This window comes from Tachysurus vachellii, chromosome 22 (genome assembly GCF_030014155.1).
Source record: "Tachysurus vachellii isolate PV-2020 chromosome 22, HZAU_Pvac_v1, whole genome shotgun sequence".
NCBI lineage: Eukaryota > Metazoa > Chordata > Actinopteri > Siluriformes > Bagridae > Tachysurus > Tachysurus vachellii.
The window spans coordinates 13,791,396-13,814,523 of record NC_083481.1 but is presented as its reverse complement, the minus strand read 5'-3'; the positions used below and the strand labels follow the sequence as shown (position 1 = coordinate 13,814,523).

Sequence of the window (23,128 nt, the reverse complement as noted above, 5' to 3'; positions counted from 1 at the left end):
GTATTATATAAAAATATAATTCTAATGAAATTAATGACCCAGCCACCACCACCCCCACACACACACTGATATTTACACCACATTCAGAAATGTATTAATACACTGAACACGTTTGTTCAGATCACAGAAAGTACAGATTTCCTGGATGTCCTGAATGACGTTTACATGCTCAATTCCAATTATAGAAGTTTTGCATGACGTCCTGTTTTAGCTAGCTCAAAAAAAAACAGGGCGCGTGGTTCGAACGCCGCCTTCCTGCTGGGCTGTTTGCGCATGCGCAGTTCTGCCTGCAGGAAGCCTGAGTCAAGCAGCTGATAATCGGACTTGCGATGTTCGGGTGAGACGTTTGTCGTATTTTGTGGCTCTCGAGGGCGCGTTTAAAAACGAGGATTAGCCGTACACGGATTCTCTTCGTGACTGTTGAGTTTATTTGTTTGTGGGTGATTGATTCGAGCTTGTTTTCGACTCTGGTGTCGTTTAGGCTGCTGCTGCGGACCGGCTCCATGTTGAAAGCTAGTTAGCTAGCGAGCTAACAATGAAGGCCTAATCCGACATCCGTGGGATTTAAACCTCTCTGCACTGGTCCTAAAGGAGCACGAATGAACTCAGGTACACAAGCTTTAAAGCTACACAATACATATTTTGTTGTTAAATACTTTCCACACGTTTTCCTGCTTTATTCGCGGTTATATCTGATGTTTGGGAGGTTTTCTACCTGGTAGCTAATGTTGATTTTACAGGCTACATCCCAAATGGCTCCCTGTGTCCTTACCGTGTCCTTATGAATGCTTTAAAACGCATAAAATGAAGTAGTAACGATTGAGTTGTTTTAGGAGTCGATTCGTTGTTTTAGGAGTCGATTCGGAGTCGATTAGTCCCATTAATTGTAAAGTTAATATAGTTTCTTTTTTCCTGGTGTTGCTTGGGTTTCATCGATTATTGACATCTGTTTTTCTTAGTTGTATTGAGCACTATATTGTTTTGCTAATCAAGCTGTTTTAGCATATAATAATAGATATAGTTGGGAAAATATGTCCAGAACACTTTGGCAAATAAACACTGGTTAAAGTGTTGGATTAATGATCAGAAGGTCATGAGTTCGAATCCCAGGTCCGCCAAGCTGCTGCTTCCCCTGAACAAGGTCCTTAACCCTCAATTGCTCAGTTGTATAAATTGAAATAAATTGTAAGTCACTCTGGATAAAGGCGTCTGCAAAATGCCATAAATGTAACTGTAATTATAAGCAATAAACACTGCAATTATAGGTAATAAACCCAGTAATTATGCTGCGAACATTACAGTACACGAGATTGTTTTAGTGCATGATCGGATCCTGGTCTGTGGCCGGTTTATTAAACACTGTACATTCTTTAGTTGTTTTTTTTCCCCAGATAGATAAAGGAGCTTGATGTGCAGGTTTTTAGCTATGCGTTGTGCAAATTCTGATTGGCGGATTAGAAAAATGTACCTAAGGTTAGGAACAACATACGAAAGGCAGAATTAGTGCAAAAACAGAACTGAGTAGTTTAAAGATTATGTTGCATGAAATAGCTACAAATCTACAACATCAGGTAACAGACTAATTTAGTGTGTGTGAAAGTGGAAGGCATTGCGAGACACAGTTCAGCGCAGTTTGACACAAATGATCAAGTGCAGCTCAGGTTAACTTTTCTGACCCTGAAATGCTGACTATCCTGCACATTTTAATATTTTCCCTGCTCTAAGACACCTAATTCAAGTAATCTGATAATTATCAACTTTTCCTGTCTTTAAGTTGGCGTGTTAGAGAAGGGGAAAAGACTGAACCCTGCAGGACATGAAGCATTCCTGGAAGTACAGTAGTAACCTCTTAATTAATTTTTCAATCCATTCTCTCAGATCCAGGGAAACGCAAACCTTTTCTCAATTTGTACTTTTCCTTTGCTGGTTTGGAACACGTGACACCATCCTGGAGTGCACACACTGACATTTACATATGAATGTAGATTAGGAAATGCGTAAATAAACCTCAGCCTTCTCTTGCAGGCATGGCCTCGCAGCTGCAAGTCTTTTCCCCCCCATCCGTGTCTTCCAGTGCCTTCTGCCGGGTGAAAAAGATGAAGGTGGAGAGCTGCGCGTGGGACACGGAAGCCTACAGCTCCTACAGCTTCAACCCAGCTCCTGCGCTCCCCTTCAGCACCTCGGGCCTGGTCTTCCCGCCTGCCTCTCGATGCCAAGTGGTGGTTCGAGCTGCTGACAGCACTGGCAGCCACGCTCAGGCCCACCGTGCATCCCACAACACCCAGGCATCGGACCTCCACGCCAGCCGCGGGCAGAGGTATGGTGTGAAGCGAAAGAATGAGGAGGTTGATAGGTCAGCAGGGGCCGACAGTGGCAGCGGTAGCGTGCAGATCCTTGAGGAGCTGTCAGCGCCCGCCTTCTCTGCTCGCACTGCTGCTGTTGGCACCACGGCCCAGTCCATCGCCCACTCTGCAACGACCACCAAGAGCAGCAGCTCAAACTGTGAAGGAGACTACCAGCTGGTGCAGCACGAGATCCTCTGTTCTGTGTCTAGCAGTTATGAAGTGCTGGAGTTCCTTGGGCGTGGCACTTTCGGACAAGTGGCCAAGTGTTGGAAAAGGGGTACCAACGAAATTGTAGCGATCAAGATTCTTAAGAACCATCCGTCATATGCACGCCAAGGACAGATAGAGGTTAGAAATTTAAAGTATCTTTTTTTTATTGAGATGGTAAAATGTTGAAAAATTCTGATTAGAATCATTTTTTTTGTGCACTTTTTCTGTCTAAAAGTAATTGAATCATTGCGATTGTGATTTCTCACCCTCAGTAGACTAGGTTTTATCTGCATTATTACTGTAGAAGCACTTCAACAGTCAGATATGTCCGTCCTCCCACCCCTCAGGTGAGCATCCTGAACAGGCTGAGTGCTGAGAACGCAGACGAATACAACTTTGTGCGCTCTTACGAGTGCTTCCAGCACAAAGGTCACACTTGCTTGGTGTTTGAGATGCTGGAGCAGAACCTCTACGACTTCCTTAAGCACAGCAAGTTCAGCCCACTGCCCCTGCGTCACATCCGGCCCATCCTGCAGCAAGTGGCCACGGCGCTCATGAAGCTCAAGAGTCTGGGCCTGATCCACGCCGACCTTAAGCCCGAGAACATCATGCTGGTGGACCCTGTCAGGCAGCCGTACAGGGTGAAGGTGATCGACTTCGGTTCGGCCAGCCACGTCTCCAAAGCTGTGTGCTCGACCTACCTGCAGTCCCGTTATTACAGGTGTGTTTGTATGTGTGTGCGTCAAGTGTTTATACATTTTGCAAATATTGTTGATGTTATAGCTTTCTCTGATGATCTGGCAAAGGCAAATACTTTTTCACTTCCTTATTTTTAAAATCTAACTAACAGTATGAAACAGAGAACCCATTTGAATATTAGATCTAATCCTTGATGGTTTTCCTCCATGTTCTCAGAGCACCTGAGATCATCCTTGGCCTGCCCTTCTGTGAAGCCATTGACATGTGGTCACTGGGCTGCGTGATTGCTGAGCTTTTCCTCGGATGGCCGCTGTATCCTGGAGCGTCTGAGTATGACCAGGTAGCAACTGTCTCTTTTGATCAAAGTAATCCAATTTATTGTTATGCACAGTAATGAAAAGTAAATGCATTTGGTTTTCTTTCAGATCCGCTACATTTCCCAGACTCAGGGTTTGCCAGCAGAGTATCTTCTGAGCGCCGGCACAAAGACCAACCGCTTTTTCCACAGAGGCCCTGACTCTAGCTACCCTCTGTGGAGGCTGAAGGTGGGCTGGGTTTTTTTTATTATTATTTATTTGCATCACATTCACACCATTGACATTGAAAACCATTTGTATTTGCAAACCTAGTGGCCTTTTTTTTTTTTTTTTCTTTTTTTTTTTTTCCTTTCACAGACCCCAACAGAACATGAGGCAGAAATGGGCATCAAGTCCAAAGAAGCACGAAAGTACATCTTTAATTGCCTGGATGACATGATGCAGGTAAAAATAAAAAACACCACACAGACTGCATGATTCAAGTTTTTCCCCAAGATCTCTCTGCATAAAATTCTTCTCCATGACCTTTTCACTGCTCCTGGTCCTCTTCCAGGTCAATTTGTCTTCTCACCTGGAGGGCACGGACATGCTGGCGGAGAAAGCCGACCGACGGGAGTTCATCGACCTGTTGAAACGGATGCTGCGGCTCGACGCCGATAAAAGAATCACTCCCAGCAAGACCCTGGCACATCCTTTTGTCACCATGAGCCATCTGCTGGACTTTCCTCACAGCTCTCAGTAAGGGCACACGGCACAAGGGCTTATGGGAGGGACTGCTTGAACATCGATTTGAGTATGCATGTAGTCTGACGGTTCTAAGCACTTTTCCTTGTTTTAGCGTGAAGTCGTGCTTTCAGAACATGGAGCTCTGTAAGAGGAGGAGCGGCGGTTACGACAATGGGAAAGCTCTTTTCGCTGCTAATACCGTTCCTGGTGCTGCAGGCAATCTGACTGTGACCTTCAGCAGTCAGCTCAACCAGAACAACCAGGTATGACACGACTGCTGACCTTAGACCGAATGTGTGTATTAGTTTAGTCTCAGAAATACTGGAATTTTTTTTTAATGCTGTTTTAACTCGCACATAGGGACTTCATCAGTTAATCAGAGATAATACTTAATACACTGCCTTCCTGCCATTATTTTATGGTCATAAATAATTAATACGGACAGACAAAATAGAGTGGAGCTCTTCCGTTCTGCTAGAAATGTTGGACCTCTTTGTGATTTCCTGTCTACTTCATTGAGCTGGTTCAAGTCACTTAATTAACTTTGGATTGGTTTCACATTCACAATCACGAATCAGATTGGTCAGAAGGTAGCGATTACTTTTCTACAGCAGCAGCTCTGACGGTGTTCAGAGGTTTATATTAATGCTAGTTCTAATGCATTATCTTTTCTAGAATTTAACTGATTTACAGGAACTCGTTTGGCAGCTACTCTGATAAACCAAGATACTGTAAAGAGTTGTTTGTTTATGGAACGTTTATGGAATGAGTTTCCAGACTCCTGATGTGAGATGTCAAAAAGGAACATTGTGTTATAGCTATTGTTACTTGTATATATTTAAATGATCAGTTTCCTCACTGCTTCATGTTAGACTGTGCTACAGTACCCCATTGCTGATTATTTTATTTACAAGCTTGACATTGTGTCCTTGATCGCACAGAATGTCTACACTTTTGTCCTCAGTGTGTGTTTATCCACACATTTCACTGTGTAGACTGAACATAGACCTAAGAACATGTTGAAGCAGATTCAGAAACAGTAGACCTGCTCAGAGAATTGTTAATACAGGCCCGAGTCTTGTATTTAATCATCGTGACAGTGTAGAGATTAGATAACACCAGATTGAGAAACCTGTACTCCCCAGGTACAGTGTGAGTGCAAAGGCTTGTTCTCTTTATACATTTGGTGGTAATAGGCCTTCAAGACACTCCTCACTGGAATGGGTGTGCGTGTGTGTGTCTGTGTCCTCAGGTTCCCTCAGCCGGAGGAGCGGTGCCTCTCCTCAATTACCAGCCAACTCTTTATCAACAGGCCACCATAAACATCCCAGGTCTGACCCAGTCCAGCATCCCCCTTCAGAGCCGCCCACCTCAGCTGTGTGGCCAAAGCGAGCCGTTCCAGCAGACCCTCATCGTCTGCCCACCCACTACCATACAGGGTAATAAGAATCATTATACTGTTATAAACACTCTGAAGTACGTCACATCCGTTAGTAGTGTACAGGAGAGTAAATAAAATGCTGTGCACTGCATATACCATGACATGCCTTGTTTTAAAGCTGCAATTTGTAAAGAGCTACTTTACTCTCTGCTGTCAATCAGAGGTTTGTTTTGGAAAAAGATATCCATTTAATATAATCATATAAAAGACAGCTTACTGTTTATGATTCACATTATTGACTTGCCAATAGGGTTATTATTTCTGGGTTTGGTGTCATTTTATGTCCCAGAAATTAGGATGGATCAGTTTATCTATCTATATATCTCTATCTCTATCTCTCTCTCTATATCTCTCTCTCTATATATATATATCTCTATCTATATCTCTATCTATCTCTTTTTTTTTAAATAACTATTTTCTTTCTTCCCTTTGAAGGTCTTTCATCTTCCAGTAAGACCTCCAGCTACCCAGTCAGGATGGAGAATGGTGTTCCTGTGGTCCAGCAAAGCCAGAACACACAGTCTCTCCAGATTCAGCCGGGCATGCTCACCCAGGTAAGTCTGTGTGTGTGTGTGTGTCAGTGTCACTGTCTGCCTACAAAATGACTGATCTTTAAATCGTCCCTGATTTAATCATGATTGGAGGTGGCAGGGAGACGAAGAAGATGGCCCTGCACATCTGTACATATCGTGATATCGCATCCTTTATCAACCTTTACCGGATATCGCAGGAGTTTTTTTCCCTAACCTTTCCCTTGCATTTTATCCTACTTTTTGGCGAAACCTCATCCACAGGGCTCCTGTACACCGCTGATGGTGGCTACCTTGCATCCGCAGGCAGCGGGCGTGCCTTTGGCCGCTCAGTATCCGCTACCCCTGGCGTTGGGCTGCGGGGTAGGAAGGCCTTCCCTCCTGGAGCAGACGGCCACCGTGCTGGTAAAGAGAGACCCACCCAGGACTCCACCACTAACATGATCATCTTTCATTCCTTCTACCCCTGTTCTTCTCCCGTGTTGTTGGAATCTCTCTCATCTTTCTTCATTCTTCCTTTCTTCCTTTTATTCTGCTGTATAAAGGCAAAATGACCAAAAAAAATAACATTGTGACCAAATATGTCTGAATTGGAGGAATTTTCAGTCATTCAGAGATTCAGTGTTGTTCAGGTATTTTGCCTTTGTAGGGTGGTACAGATCCTTCTGTTTCCCACCTCTTTTCTTCCCTATTTGTCCCTCTCCTAGTTTCTTTTCCTTCCCCCTTCCATTCTCTCTCAGTGCAGGTCTGCTCCAGGCATGGGGACGCATGTGCTGACTCGCCCTTTTTTCTTTTGCTGCTTGCAGCTTCTTGTTGTGATGTTTCCCCTTCCCCCACACCCCCTGCTCTTCTCGTCTTCTTTCAGGGGAGGAAGGTCACCTTGTCCAGCGCACAAAAAAAAAGAACTCACATTCTTCCTCATAGCCTTGTTGTTCCACAGGTCTTCTTTTGTCTCAAAGCCATGGCTCTTTTTTTGTTTATGACTCGATTGCTTTCTATGCAAAGTTGCCTTTTTATTTTTATTCTAATCCGTTTTTAACAGCTAGCGCTCTTCCAACAGGTCACTGGGCTTCGACCGCCTGTTATAATTTGTTTCCCCTTCCTGCTTCTTTCTTCGTTAAACGCTTGTGAAAGGCTGTTGTATGCCGTGCTGGCCTTGGCTTCATAATGTGATGAAAGTAAGCCTGTACTTTCGCAAAAAGCTCCGGCCTGGTTTTATTTTTTTTAGGCTTTGAAAAAAGAAGTACTGGGGTTCATGCAGATCTGGATTGTTGCGTTTCGGCTGCGCTTTAATGTGTATAGTCACACGCAAGCTACCTGCATTCCATCCGCATGCTGGTGAAAGGATTGTAAGGTCACGCCGTGTTCATACTGTGTTGTTAATTATTTTTATTACATCTGCAGCCTTTTCATGTAATGGTCTTCATGTACTCAGTAGTTTGCTGAATTTTACTGTGACTATTAAAGTACCCCTGATTCTGATTAAAGCTCTAATGTGGTGTAATGCAAATGAATGGACAAGGAACAGTAAAACACACTTCTCTCTGTGAATGTTTATGCAGTGTTGCCAGGTGCACACTTTTTGCATTATCTTTTGAATATGTTTGTACTGCTACAATGTTTATATAGTCACTACACAAACACACATCCACACACCGTTTTTCAGTCTATTGATCCACTTCTATAATTCTGCTCGACTTGACTACCGTATTCAGGGTTACTTTAAAACGTTATAGCGTGTGTTACACTCTGTGAAGCATAAGAACATCTAAAAACCTCGAGCTTGTGTGTGTCCTCACAGCAGGCCTGGCAGACAGGCACGCAGCAGATCCTCCTGCCCTCTGCCTGGCAGCAGGTTCCAGGCATGGCCCTTCACGGAGCAGGCACAGCATCAACCCTCACAGATTCCCCGCTGGAGACCATCCTCTCAGACAGCTCTGCCCAGCAGACGCCCACATGGAGGTAGGCATAGTTTAGACTGGAAAGACTTAAAATAGCACAGTATGTTATCTGAAATTTTCTTGTATGAGATAAAATGTGTATAAAATAAAGGATTTTCCACAAGCTCTTGACTAACTTGGAAGTCCATGAATGGTTATTTAAATCCTTATTTCATGGTCCTTGTCTGATGGTTCAAATCGTCCTTTCCAGGGCTTCTCATGGTACAGTCCTCCAACAGAACCCCCGCGTTCTGGACTCTGCTCAGTCCCTCGGCTGTGGATTATCCAGCGCCGTTCGGCCGTCGCAGAGCAAGAGGAACAGGGCTCGAGGTGGAGACAGCAGCACCAGGTACAAATTTAACCCACTAAATCTATGTAGAAGAATAAATTGTTCATTTAGCTTAAATGTTTAAAATGGAATATGAACATCTACACCTCTTAGTACTAATGAGAAATATTAAAAAAAAAACTTTGAGATGGTTGAGATGGCCGTGTCCTTCAGTCTAAGGAAATTAGATGTGTAAATAAACTCGATATTAAATGTTAGAATGTTATAGACAGCCATAATTAGTTAACTTTGTAATACTAAATAAGTGAAAAGGCTAACTTGTGATTTCACTGCAGCTGTCCTTCTTACCGCGCTGCCCTCTCCCAGCCAATTATCATTTCTGACACACCAAGCCCAGCTGTCAGTGTCATTACCATTCACAGCGACTCGGATGAGGAGGATGAGAGGAAGTTTCACCCTGCCAGGTGAGGTCACTTCCTGTTCACTTTTTTTTACTGAAGAAGTGTATTAAAAATACTTGTGAGAAAACAGTTTTTATTATATTATATTTGATTTGATCAAATATATTTGTTGTTCCTTTAAATATGAGGTTTCCTGGGATACGTTATGCTGTAATTATATCTAAAACCTTATATTTAAAGAACATAAAACAAACAAAAATAAGGAGTTTTTATGTGCATTGTTTTAATCAAGCTCTAAGAAAGATTAAGAGCAGTTTTGTTTCTGATGCTGGGTTGTGTATCTTTATTTGAAATCGTTATTATTATTATTATTATTATTATTACTACCTTTATTGTCTTGACTAATGAATGCTGCTTTCCCCAGTAGCTGTGGTCCCAGTCAGAGAGCCAATGTTATCAGCTGTGTGACGGTGCTGGACTCTGACTCCTCCACCGCGAGTCCTCTGACCCCTTTGCCCCGGAAGGGCACGGTGGGAACTCAGCCCTCACGTCTGGCAAAGTCTTTAGCGATTGTTGTTCCGTCAGTGAAAATTCAGCCAGGGGAAAGCTTAGTATCCACCAAAGCAGCTCCAGGTGAGCTTTAACTACAACCTGCTCTTCTGAGACATGAATGCAAGATAGATCAAGAAACATCCTTTCAGTCTGCTGATTTAAGGTGTTCAGTTGTCTGTCAGACTGAAGCTGATTTTTAAAAATGTACCTTTGTGTGCTATATAAAGGAGTCGCTCAGAATGCTTACATCAAACCGAAGAGGGTGGCCACACGTCAACCTTGCAGCTCAAGAGAGAGTGTTAATCAGCAGGAGCCCAGTAGATCCCAACCTCTCAACCTCAGCCAGGTGATGAGCTGCTCTATAAATGTGTGTGTGTGATCTTGTAAGAGTGGGTTTCTTGTAAGGAGTAGGTTTGTTGAGTGGAGATGATTAAAAAAAAAAAAAAAAAAAGAGTCCGAAGCAGTCCACTAGTGGAAAAGTTTGCTGTGTACAAACTGTTTCATTAATATGAGATTGCTGTAGTCTAATGATTTTATTACTTTTTGATAAAGGATAAAACTAGTACTTGTTGTTTGGACACTCTCGTGGCTTTATGCCATTAACTTCTAGATAAACAGTGGACACTAGAATTTTTTTTTATTTGTTTCTACAGACCACAGTTTCATCATCTCAAGACTCCACTGGCGGCTCTTCACTTCGGCGCCAGCAGACATACCCGTCCTCTTCCTCTCAGTACCGCCTCCAGGAGGCCGTGTCCTTCACCGGTGCGCCTGGCTTATACCCGTACCCCGGGTCTGCCCCCCGCACCATGGAGCAGCTCCTCGTTCATGGCGCGTCCCCTTCCGTCCACGCTCCAGCCGGCCCCTACGCAACCGGTCTTATCCCCAAAGAGCCGGTGAGTGGCGTCGTCCACAGATTGCCCGCCCACTACCAGCAACATTTCCCTGACCACCCGTATATGGGCCCAAACACCAGCACCACTAGAGGAAGCGGAACTTATAGTGGCTATCAGCTCAGTCCCGGTAGAGTTCCTCAGTATCCGTACATCTGAGGCTCACCGTGAAGAACCCTCGCCGTTGAAACTGCTGCAACCGTAACTGCTATTACCTATTTAATTGAACTATTTTAGAGATTTTTTTTAAGGTTGATACTTAGAAATATTCTATTTTACCGGTCTCAGTTTGTATCCTTCTTAAAAAGTCCTGCTATGAGTTAGGGTTAAGTTTATTTTTTTAGCACAGAAACAAAATGTGTTAAAAATGACCTTCATTAGCAATAGAGGAACACTATTAATGATGCTGACTCAAAGTGAGGACAGGAGTCAGGTACAGCGTGCCTCCTGCTGTTCTTTGTCTACTACTAAAAGTTCCACACTAACCCTGTAACCCACTTTCTCTCCCTTTAGACTTGTTTTAATGTTTTGTGTTCTGTTTAGACCCTTTTTTTGTATCATTTTAAGTTATGTTCCCACTGTGTTTGTATTTTACTTTAGTGGAAGCTGTGTACTGAAATGACTGAAAAGAACTGGGAGTTTAAAAAAAAAAAAAAAAAGATGGCGAGTGTGTACGGTGCCCATGTGGCTCCATTATTTAAATCAAGACTTAAGTGTTAGTTAATCCCAAGGCAACGTAGAAATGTAGGACGTATGTTGTGCTGAACGTAAAATGATAGATTTCGAAAGATTTCCTGGTTTTGTCTTGAGTCGTTTTTATCTTCTTGAAGTCCATTAATGCCTCTTGATTTGGGGGGAGCTTTAGAACTGTGATTTTTGTCAAAGCCAATGAAAATGTACTGACGAAATTTCCTTCAGGAAAACATGTTGATTCGTTTGCTGAATTGATGTGACGTTAAGACTCTGTTTGATGCTGGGCGGAGAATCTGCTTTGCAGAATGCAATATCTAACACCAAAAAATATGACCTGTCAAAGTCCAAGGCACAATGTTGGTGAGCTTTTGAGCATGTTTTAATTTCATGTTTCCCCTGAAATAAACCACATCCTGTAATGAGGCAGGTTGACTTTATTTGGTGACCAATCACTGGCTCGATATGCAGATCCTCTGCTCAGAAGAACACTGTCTGAACTTTATGGTCTTACTTGTTCTGCTCTCTGTAAGATGATGTGCCTTGACTTTCTTTCTCTCCATGTATGGCAGTTGATTTTTGAAGTCAAGAGTACATTGTCACATAGACTACGTGAATACTGTGTGCATTTTTTTAATTAACTCGCGTCAGAATGCCTCCGCTGTGATAACATCAAATAAACAACACAATTCGATTCTGGGTGTCTTGTTTGATTTAAAATGAATGAGTTTGTTATGTATCAATGTAATGATTTCTTAATCTTTAGTAAGCACAGGGTTCCAAAAACCTTAGCGGAAGCCCTTGGTGTGGAAACACTTATTTTGGGACAAAAGTCCATCAAAGCCTATGACAAAAACGTGTTCCTTCATATCTAGGACTAATTGGGTCTCACTGTCAGTCTATATTTATACTTGATTTTCAGGTGTCCTAAATCTGGACAGATGTTTCGGGGGGCTTTTGTTACATATGAATCTGGAGCCAGACATCATGTTTATTATTTCATTATCATTTGACATTTTTAATAAAATGTTTTCTGTGAGTTTTAAATCCAGAAGTAGTTCTTATTATATTAAATATCATTTTAAATTCAGTTGCATTTTGTAAATATATTTTTTTGTTATTTCTTTAACTGTGTTTATTTTTAACTGTGTTTATATATTCAAATATATATTAATTTTATATATAAAATTAATGAATATATAAAATTATATCTTATTTTATATAGTTAAATTAATTTATTTATTTTTTTTAATTAACTGTGTGTTTACAGTTAAAATAATCCCTGGCTGCAGAAATATTCACTGTTTTGTGGTGTATATTTTTCATATGATTAATACTTTAGAACCGTTTATATTAATCCATACTGTGAAGTATGTTAGTATGCTGTTATGTGTATATTTGTCCATACTGTTTAGTGCGACAGTATAAATATTTATATTCCTCCATACTGTTTATTACTTTAGTATAGTGTATTGTAATTATAGGGGCGTTTATTTCTCTATACTGTTTAGTTTGCTAGTATACAGCATTGCCTGTATGGATTGGTACTTTATTTTACATACTATTTACTAAGCTAGTAAGCTAGCATGCTAGTTTGCCGCCTGCGTCATCACCAACCTACAGCTAACCGCCTCCTCCTGTCAGAGTGCCGCTGTGTCTGAGGAGAAAAACTGACGAGATTATTACGATTAATACGAAATATTGCTCCATGTCTGGCGTTATTAATTATTAAGTAACGTTATTTATTAAGCTGGGCAACGATGGAAGAAGGCTTACGGTTTTAACGTCCTGTTTAGCCTTGTGAAGCTATGCTAGCTCTGTTGTTTGGTAGGTTGTTAGCCTCAAGCTAACAATCCCTCGTTAGCCTCAAGCGTGTAAATCCTGGGTAAAAGCGAATTAACGCATTTGTATTATATTATATTTCCACCTGCAACCGGTGATCTGTGAAAGTGATCTGTTTTTTTAAGCTGCCTAATGACACAACGCATCTTCACTCTAATTTTGTCTTAAATGTTGTTGTCCGACGTCACTGACATCTTTTACCTCAGTGCGTTTTACCTCAGTGACTGACTTGGTTTCTTGGCCACAACATGAGATTGTTGGTGTTTTTTTTTATTTACGAGTGTCACTGACAGAAAGCTCGAATCCAGACGGATCCTTGGGATACTAACTATGTGCTTTAAAATAATTCCTTGATCCAGGATCTTATTATTTTATTCCTTGTAACAAATAATGTCATAGTGTGCGCATTTCAGATGTACACAGTAAATTGTTGAGTTTTAATCTGCTTCCCTCCAGCTGTAACACCATGAATTTTGTCCGGCTCGTGTGCCGCCATAAGACTGCCCTGGTGCTCGGGGTCCTCTGTTTGTTCGTCACAGTCCTCATTTTCCTCGCCAAATGCACCTCGGAGACACTGAAACCTCCCGACTCGCCTGGCTCCGCACCACGGGCTCAACCCCGACCCGAGCGTCCAGCTTCACTTTCTGACGCCAAGGAGATCTCGGCTTTCCTGGTGGTCCTCGTTACTACGGGTCCAAAATACACGGAGCGGCGCAGCATCATCCGCAGCACCTGGCTCTCCAAAACCGACCCTGATGTGCTTGCTTTGTTCGCAATTGGCACTCTGGGCTTACCATCCGAGGACATGCGGAATCTAGAGACGGAGCAGATGCGTCACGGAGACCTTCTCCTCCTCCCCGAACTCCGTGACTCCTATGAGAACCTGACACTAAAGTTGATACATGCCTACTCATGGCTCGATCAAAAACTGGACTTCAGGTTCGTCCTGAAGGCAGACGACGATACGTTCGCCCGTTTGGACCTGCTCAAGGAGGAGCTCAAGAGTAAGGAGCCTAGACGCCTTTACTGGGGCTTTTTCTCTGGACGAGGCCGCGTCAAAGCGGCCGGAAAGTGGAAAGAGAGCACCTGGGAGTTATGTGACTATTACATACCGTACGCTTTAGGCGGTGGCTACGTGCTCTCTGCAGATTTGGTGCATTATGTACACTTGAACTCTGCTTACCTGAAGACATGGCAGAGCGAGGACGTCTCTCTGGGCGCCTGGCTCGCGCCAGTTGATGTGAAACGGCTGCATGACCCGCGCTTCGATACCGAGTACAAATCGAGGGGTTGCAGCAATAAGTATCTGGTCACTCACAAGCAGAGTCTGGAGGACATGCTCGAGAAGCACCAGACGCTGCAGAGAGACGGACGCCTGTGCAAAGAGGAGGTGAAGCTACGCCTGTCGTATATTTATGACTGGAGCGTTCCGCCATCGCAGTGCTGCCAGCGCAAAGACGGTATCCCTTGACTTCCCTGAGGATGTCTCACACATTCATTGTTATTTTTAGTGGTCTGTGCTTGACCAGCCAGCGGCTTATGTGGACTTGCGTCACAATGTTACGCTCTAACAGTCCTCTTCTGTATGTTTGGGCAGTTCCTTTTAAGTCCAGGCGTGACCATGTCCAAGCTAGATGCTGAGTGGATTTGCAGATATGGGCAACATTTAATGGACAAAAAGCATTGTGGATCATAGTTAAAACTTGGGATACATTTATTTAATATGACTTTTATTTATTTGGATTGTACCAATGCAATGAGTAAAACCTAACTGGAACAAAATGCTGACAAGCAGAAAAATCACAACAGAAATGGATTTGCATATTTCAGCTGCTGCATACATAATTTTATGATGTTTTTTTATTTATTTTTTACACTAACAGACAACATTGCTCACTTCACACTTGTTATATTTCAAATAGCTCTTAAAAATACTGTAGCAGGCAGTATCGTGTACGAGATCTCATTTGCCTGTTTACATGTCAATTTTGAAATACCATCAGTTGTATTAATAACACTCTGTTACTACTGAGCCACAGATTATACCTCCTTCATGTTGTTCTCTCAAACGTTTTTGTTGCGCAGTGCATCTGTGATCGTTATTTTATTATAATAAAATTCTAATGAAACGCCACCTCTCACATCTGCTGATTTTAACTGCTAATAAAATGGAAGTTTTCTTTAATTAAAGCTCTGATGAAAGCAAAGGAATTCCAGATGATGGGGGACTCATTTACGACACACGGACACGTCTCAGGTTGTCCTTCACACGCACAAACTCGGGTACGTTCTGCAGATCTTCTTGTTTCTTCTTTTCCTCCAGTTCATACTGAAAAAAGAGCAGAATTACAGATTAGTCCAATGTCTAATAATAAATCTCATATACTATGATCACATTTAGGAACATAATAAAAACTGCCTCAATAACTGTAGAGTTCGATTGAAGCTTCTGGTCGTTAATCATTTACCAAGTCATCATCTAGTGTCAGGAAGTGGAGCAGCATAAATATTGACTGTCTGAGCTCTCAGTCTTTATACCGCTAGTAATCTTTGTCTTCTTTTGCTCAGTTCTTGCTCCAGATCCGTGAGGGGTCTCAGAGCCTGTTCTCTCTCTCGCTGCTGCTCCAGCCTCCTCTGCTCCATCACCCTCTGCAGCTCGCACTTCTCAGCAGGCAACAGCCCCCTGCACTCTCAGCACGTTGTCACACACAATGTTAGCATGGTTTAAAAAAAAACTGAACAAAGACAAATATTACACAAAACAAAAACTAATATCCTTACGAAGAAGTATTGATTTGCATTCATGTAGTCATTCTTACATGATTAATTGCTCTCAATTTCAACTCAGATTTTTCTTTCTTTTGCTAAACATTTCCTTGTTTAGGAAACCCCTGGTAACTTATATAGACTAGTTTACAATCAAGGTTTTGTTGACACAATTAAAAAAAAACCTTTACATATTTTATCATGTATGTGAACTGTTGATGTGGAAAACTCAGTATTCAGTCTCAGAACAAAATGTTATTGGTATTAAAATGTACTATATGTTTTAGATACAGTCCGGCTGTACGGTTTGATATAGGCGGCTATTACTGTGCCATTCACTATTTATTTAGCAGTCGATAGGAAGCTTCCTACAGCATGGTCACTGGTTCACTGGTTTTTTTTTATCCACATTTAAATCAGCTCAGACAGCCTATTTGCTTCACCCCAGATCAGAAGCCATGCCCTGGTTAAGAAGTCGTCCCTGATCCATGTGATTATCTCTGTGGACAGGTAACTCGGCATATGTTCTGAGGTCTTCAGTGGGTAAACAAAACACCAATTCAGACCTGCTTAGTTAAGCTACCATGTCAAATCATTAAAAAAGTTGTCTAGTGGTTGGAAGAGCTAGAAATGAGCAATATGTAAATTATAGGATATTAACCATATTATACGTCACAATCATCATCTCATGGTTACGATATTACAACATAAACTGTATACACTGTATATACTTCTGAAGTGTATGTCAAATAATGACCTAGTCACATGCTATAATATTTTCAAAGAGAAGTATATGTGTATGTACAATATATATACTTCTAATGTGCAGTTATTTATAAAGTACACTCATTAAGCCAAGCTTTGGACATCCATGCATGTTGAGCTCCAACAGACACTTCTATAATAGTATGTATCTTCATTTTAGTGAATATTAAAACCATTAGCTCACCATCTGTGGCTGACACGAAGTTCTCGGTGCAGAACTCGGTGGCTCGGTGACTCTAACACAGGGTTCGAAGGTTTCTTGGGCCGAATCAGATGATCATGATTTTCCATTATCTGCTGCTGTGCTGCTGTTTCAGACCTGGAGTTTTCTATTCAAAGAATATTCAAATATTCTCTTTATTCGTCAAGGACTTTTTGTTAAGTTGTAAGTGTGTTTAGATAGAATTAAAGGCTGAAATAATACCTGCGTGACAAGCTGTCTCTACACTTTTTGGTGAAACCATCTTCAGATGGAGGGCAGAGGAAGAAAAAATCATTTAAGTGAATATATAAATTACGAAGGCGTGAGTCGTCTAGCAAGAAATAAATCTGGTATTTCTTCCAATGTGTTTCAAGTCTATATCAGTGATATAAAGATGCATCCAAATGACTGAGACAATGTGGGATTTATTTCCCAGTTTAAACCTGAAAATAAACATTTTTAAAAACCTTTTAAAAAGATTTGTACCCAAAGATTTCTATTTAAGTTTGAGGTCCCTATTTAAAATGTAAAAGAATTTTGATAGTGAATATGTAAACAGAGACAATAAACTCTATGACATGCCTGTCTATCCATGACAAGTCTTACCATATTTCTTTGTGGCAAAACATATTCATCTTCTAACCACACAAATTATTTCCATTGTTTTATACCACATGAGCATGGATCATAAACCAAGCTTACCTGCTGTACGTAGTAAAGCAGCATACTCTTTGTTTTTCAGTAAGGAGCTAGTTACTTTCAAGTGAACACTAGTACAAAACACACACACACGCCTGCTGAAAATCCATTAGAGGGTTCGAGTCGAAATTGTACACGGCAGTCTCACGTAATGGCATTAGCCATCTAATCACACCTCTGGCAGAGCATGAAATGGGTCTTGATCAGATTTAAGACAGAGCAGATGGTATACTGCAGGTGGACAGCCTTTTTAGACACAATTGTACGTATTTATAGATAGATTAGTAGACTGCTGGTTTATTTCAGACAATATTTCTATTAGTAATTATTATATTAAACATTATAACTAGTAACTAGTTTGGTGAAGACATTTTCCTGAATTTCAGATACTTTTTTTAACCTGAAGAATTTAAATATAATAACCAACTTTTTTTTTCTTTCTGTATACTTCCAGAAGTGACATTGAGAACCTTATGCAAAGACATTGGATTTGCTCTCACGTAGAGAGGGTGTAGCTCAGACTAAGACAGAATCACCTGGGCAAACTGCCACACACACTGAAACAGCGGGTTGCAAAAACAAGCAGACGACAGCTGACTCCACCGTATGTGAGCTACTTTGTGCCAGAAAAGCTGTCTCTGGTCTTGCCAGGGTTCATTAAAGCATGATTAAGCATGAAGAGAACACAATGCTTGGTGTTTTGTTGAGTATCAGCTTAATGCTGCATTGATTTTAATGCTGTATTGTATATTTATTGTGTAAACCACTGATTGTTGTACTGGTGGTCTGATGGCCATTAGTGAAGTGATAAATACAGAACATCTACACTCTCAGGCCACTTTAATAAAAACACATGTACCCCTCTGCAATGATGTATTTATCTAATCAACCATTAATGAGGAAGCAGCGCAAATGCAGAAAATCATGCAGTTACAGTCCAAGAGCTTCTGTTAATGTTCAAACATCAATACAACTGGAGAGCCGGATGCATTCTGAGATGCTTTTCTGCTCACGGCAGGTTGTAAAGCCTTCGTCCAGCTTGAACGGTCTGACCGTTCCTTCCTATCGTGGCAGGAGAACCATCGCTTACTGTGTAATATATAGAGACTGCTGTGTGATAAAACCACAAGGAGTTATTTTACCGGCCTGTCTGGCACCAACAGCATGTAGTGGCTCCTTCATGTCTCAGTGGAAGTGTCAGGAAAACAGTTCTCATACCTATAGAAACATGTCTTATAACCTGAAAGTCAGGGAGGTAATAATCAGTATCTTAAAGAACACCAGTCATGTAGTTTTGTAAGATTAAATGTTTTTAATATAGTCTTAGGGGGCACGGTGGTTTGCCCAATTGTAATCATACGTTCGCCTCACACCTCCAGGGTCGGGGTTCGATTCCCGCCTCCACCTTGTGTGTGTGTAGTTTGCATGTTCTCCCCGTGCCTCGGGGGTTTCCTCCGGGTACTCCGGTTTCCCCCCCCGGTCCAAAGACATGCATGGTAGGTTGATTGGCATCTCTGGAAAATTGTCCCTAGTGTGTGATTGCGTGAGTGAATGAGAGTGTGTGTGCCCTGCGATGGGTTGGCACTCCGTCCAGGGTGTATCCTGCCTTGATGCCCAATGACGCCTGAGATAGGCACAGGCTCCCCGTGACCCGAGGTAGTTCGGATAAGCGGTAGAATGAATGAATGAATGAATGAATGAATATAGTCTTACACTACATATCAGTAGGGGGCGGTAATGAACCAGTCTGTTCTTTATCCAACTACATCAAACTACAACAAGAAGCAGTAGAAGAGGTTTTTTCCCCCACAATTCCGTTCTTCTCCTGCTGGTGGGGCATTCACGAAATTCCAGGGGTTTCGTTACCACGACGTAAAGTGGGCTTGTTTCCGGAGGTCTTGGAAAAACTCCCTCTTTCCAAAAAAAAAAAACAGCATACTACGGAGGACCAAACAGTCATGCAGGTAGATTTATTTTAGGAAACAAATAAACAACCAAAAACTACGGTTATGGTTATGGTTAGATTATCAAGTAGGCCACGCCTACCCGATGACGCAATATCTGTTACGCTGTTCTGAAATCCCTGGAAATAAGTGCATCCCCTGTTGGTGGTTTGTAATGGCTGCTTATTATGGGTGCAAAATAGAAACCAGTTAGCAGTCTCTTGTTGTTTTTTTATTTACTTTTTTTCTCCCAAAGCACAACAAACCGCTTCCACCATGACAAACGGTAGGACTGCTAACACCGACACCACACGATTTATATAAGCTGTCACTATAGAGATACGGCCATTACAGTACAGGCTAGCTGCTAAGCTAACGAGTTAGCATGCTAATATTAGTTTGTTTGCTAACTCGTCTGTGGACGTGGCCTGACTTAGAGCCTCAGTTACACAGCGTTCACACTAATATACCGGGATAATAAGCATTACAACAGGTTTTTTTTATGTTTGTTGCTCGTGTAGGTGTCGATATCAGCGAACACGTCACCAGGGCAGAAATGTAACCAGAGCTAACGCGGCTAATTAAGAGCTAACGCGGCTAATTAAGAGCTAACGCGGCTAATTAAGACTTTCTAGGTCACTTATCTCTGTCAACAGACTTAATAACGTTTAATAATCGGTTTCCCTTTCTGTCACAATATTCCCAATACAGATACATCTCAGTATTTTAGGACAATCAGCTTCATAGAAATAGTAACGAGTTGAATATGTAATATGACTGTACTGTATTTATCTTATTAAAGATGACAGATTATTTCTCTTCTTCTGTTCACAGTGTACTCCTTTGACGGTATCCTGGTATTTGGTCTTCTTTTTATTTGTACTTGTGCGTATCTGAAGAAGGTTCCTCGCCTCAACAGCTGGCTGTTATCAGAGAAGAAAGGCGTGTGGGGCGTCTTCTATAAAGGTCAGCATGGTTTTTTTTGTGTGTTGATTCCAGGATGATGTTTTTTTAAAGCTTTCTAAATAATATACGTCATATAAACTGAGCATGGAAAATATCGAGACATGAAATGCAGTACACAAAGAAGTGACCTGCAGAAAATGTTGTGCATTGTTTCAATCCTGCTCGATAAATGTGTTAATATGATAGAAAATATTTTAGGGATGATTTCAGGGATATCAACTAAAAGCGGTCTTGCCCTGGCTTTTGTGTCGTGTCCTTGGACTGTGCCACACGTGTGTTCTTCCTGATCGTACTCAGTTGTGTGTGTATTAACCTTATTATTTATTTATTTATAATATTTATTTATATTCTTTTTCTCACAGCGGCGGTAATCGGGACCCGGCTTCACGTCGTCGTGGCGCTCTCCTGTTTGTGTATGGCCTTCTATATGATCTTTTTGAAATGACAATGATTGAGCCGCCTCATGGACACTATTTGGATGTTGAGGCCTGGAGTGCCATTTGGAAAGTAATACAACCGAATCCAACCATCAGGACACACACGGACTCTGCTCTACATTCCTGCATCCTACCTGTTTCTCTATGTTGTAACCATCTTGTCTCCCCTCATATGATTATTTGTCTTCGCCTCCAACTGGAGGTAAATGCGTTTAAATCGGAGTAAAGGAAGAAATAAGATTAAGGACAAATGATTTGTATGAATGTTTAGCTTTCACTTGTTATTGTCACAGTTAAACATGAAATGGTGTTAGAATGAAAAAGGTTCAAGACACTATCTTCTTTTTTAATTATTTGTAAATTGTTTAATTTTTATAGAAGCAAAGTGCTTAGTAAGGCTGTAGCTTGTCTGCACGCTTTATTAAATCTTATAATTGGTCATAAATGCCTAATGTTTCTCATCCGCTGCTGTATTTTCAGCATGATGACATGGTGTGCCAGTCCTCTTCCTCCATTTTGCTTTCTGCTACACACTTAAACTTAAGCACACTTAAACCGAGGCTTTGGTTATCCAGATGATGAGTATAAATCTGATAATCTAAAGATATTTATAAAGTGCATACACTATTTTTTTGGCTTTTTTTGCCTACTTTTTGGCTTTAGGACTTTTCTTGATACGTTACATTAATATGCGGTTCCTCTCATGCCTGTTAATGCCACGGTTTCATTGATTCTTTGCTGTGGCATGAATCTCATATCATATTAATATATAATATAGATATTCTTCCGTACAGCGGTGTGAAATGTTGGAGGTTGGTATGTGTAAATATACTGTATGAGATAATAGAGTAAATAGTATAATATTAAAAAAATCTATCTTACAAAACGGATGAGATTTTCTTTTCTACAGCAAAAAGGAGTAATAAGCAATCTGTTTCCAAAGTGTCATAGTTTTAAAACTGCCTTGCAGATTCGAGCCCCACACTCTCAGTCTGTTATTATTAGCTAAAGAAATCAATTTGTATATTTATGTACGTCTGCCCATGCTCATTGCTGTCTTTACGGAGTGTTCATGCTGCTCAACAAGAGGACGGTGTTGGTATCATTGTTCTTTTTGTATTTAAATTGAATTAAATACAGAGTGTAAGCCCTGGACATGCTTCTATACCAATGAATCCTAGATTCTGATTGGTCAGAAGGTTTGATTCATTTTGCATGACATCAGCTTCTGCAATAATGAGTAATGAGTAATTCACTGGGACTAATGATTAAAAAACAACAACAACATATTGCTGAGATTGTGAGGCATGCTGTAAGAACTTTATTTAAAGTGTATGCAAGGTGTCTTAGGTGTCTGCTGTGTTGTTTTCGTAGTATTGATGTAATACTGGTATAAGAAGATATTTGAGCTGGTATGACATAAAGCAATGCTTTATTCACAAATTTATTCATGGTAAGGAGATAAAAATCTCGGATCATCAGTGCTGTGATCATGCTTGAAGTTTAAATGTGTTCAAATGTGTTTGTGTGTTTTTCTTTGGTTTGAACAGTAGGGGGCGTCTCTTAAATGAGTTTCATACTCCAAGGAACCCTCAATCAAATGAGTGATTATATGACTCAAATATTTACAGCTTACATCAGGACCTCCACCCATATGACGTGTCTGTACTTTGTAACTCTGTAAATGATTGCACGCTGTGCAATTACCAAAAGCCGCCACCAGAGGGCGAAGTGAAGTCGGACAAATACATATGGGGAGAAAAACACTGATGACAAAGAAGCACAAGCAAAAATATAACGTGTGTCTGCTGTCATTTCGATTCCACACAGACCACAGAAGTAGACAAGTAACAAATCAGGGAAATGGACGTTACATGTTTACACTATTACACACTTTACCTGGAAAAAGTGTGTTAATGATAATACAGTGTTATACTAGTCAGTGCATAAGTATTTTGATTAGACACCATCTTCCATTCTGCACGCACACACACACACAATCAACGCGAGATCAGGCAAATCGCGTGCGCGTTCACGCAATGACGACAAACGGGATCGCGTGTGCAGTGTTCAATGACGTGAAACGTCTCAGTATATTGTTTGAGAAGATTCGTGCAACAAAATAAATGATAATAAAAAAAAAACCCGAACGTATATTTCTACGTATCGCAGGTATCACAGACTTCTTAGTGACGTTTCACAAACGAGAACAGAAAATGTTGATTTCCTGCAAGTTGTCATAAATAAATTATAAACAAACGAACAAAAAAGTGTACAGATAATATAAAGTACTATTATTTTGTGATCATGTTTAAATTGGTGGAACAATATATATAAAGGACTGTGAAATGATTAAAAAAAATATTTAGAAAATGCGAATTCTCACCCAAACCGAGATGTTGGAAACGGTTGTCAATGTTTGGTCATGTTTGCTTATGTAACGCAGCACGGAATCAGGAGGGATCTCCTATAGCG

General features: G+C 41.1%; 4 protein-coding genes across 7 annotated transcripts; 3 read left to right on the top strand and 1 right to left on the bottom strand.

Annotated features, from left to right (window-relative positions):
* The first annotated feature begins 232 nt into the window (after positions 1-232).
* hipk1b (homeodomain interacting protein kinase 1b) lies at positions 233-11,727 on the top strand. 4 transcript variants are annotated; one of them, XM_060857566.1, is made up of 18 exons: positions 233-337; positions 482-609; positions 2,026-2,693; positions 2,903-3,276; positions 3,471-3,594; positions 3,680-3,799; positions 3,929-4,015; positions 4,125-4,309; positions 4,410-4,560; positions 5,550-5,736; positions 6,174-6,292; positions 6,533-6,673; positions 8,073-8,230; positions 8,420-8,557; positions 8,833-8,961; positions 9,323-9,531; positions 9,678-9,796; positions 10,104-11,727. In XM_060857566.1, the coding sequence occupies exons 2-18, from the start codon at positions 600-602 to the stop codon at positions 10,500-10,502; spliced, it is 3,318 nt and encodes a 1,105-aa protein (XP_060713549.1). In that variant the 5' UTR covers positions 233-337; positions 482-599; the 3' UTR covers positions 10,503-11,727. The 4 variants fall into 4 exon arrangements, with proteins under 4 accessions (XP_060713549.1, XP_060713550.1, XP_060713552.1 ...); XM_060857567.1 differs by lacking the exon at positions 233-337 and having other exon boundaries at positions 344-609; positions 9,326-9,531; XM_060857569.1 differs by lacking the exons at positions 233-337; positions 6,533-6,673 and having other exon boundaries at positions 344-609.
* A 918-nt stretch (positions 11,728-12,645) lies between these two features.
* On the top strand, positions 12,646-15,009 carry b3galt6 (UDP-Gal:betaGal beta 1,3-galactosyltransferase polypeptide 6). Its single transcript, XM_060858489.1, has one exon. It carries the CDS (start codon positions 13,342-13,344, stop codon positions 14,344-14,346), a length of 1,005 nt encoding a protein of 334 aa, XP_060714472.1. The 5' UTR covers positions 12,646-13,341; the 3' UTR covers positions 14,347-15,009.
* Positions 15,010-15,065: 56 nt separating this feature from the next.
* si:ch211-160o17.6 (protein FAM107B) lies at positions 15,066-17,427 on the bottom strand. Its single transcript, XM_060858490.1, has 5 exons — positions 17,311-17,427; positions 16,831-16,870; positions 16,591-16,735; positions 15,414-15,558; positions 15,066-15,204 (listed from the first exon to the last, which is right to left on the bottom strand). Exons 1-5 carry the CDS (start codon positions 17,332-17,334, stop codon positions 15,109-15,111), a joined length of 450 nt encoding a protein of 149 aa, XP_060714473.1. The 5' UTR covers positions 17,335-17,427; the 3' UTR covers positions 15,066-15,108.
* A 1,960-nt stretch (positions 17,428-19,387) lies between these two features.
* tmem167b (transmembrane protein 167B) lies at positions 19,388-21,098 on the top strand. Its single transcript, XM_060858636.1, has 3 exons — positions 19,388-19,536; positions 20,085-20,216; positions 20,579-21,098. Exons 1-3 carry the CDS (start codon positions 19,527-19,529, stop codon positions 20,659-20,661), a joined length of 225 nt encoding a protein of 74 aa, XP_060714619.1. The 5' UTR covers positions 19,388-19,526; the 3' UTR covers positions 20,662-21,098.
* The last annotated feature ends 2,030 nt before the right edge of the window (positions 21,099-23,128 follow it).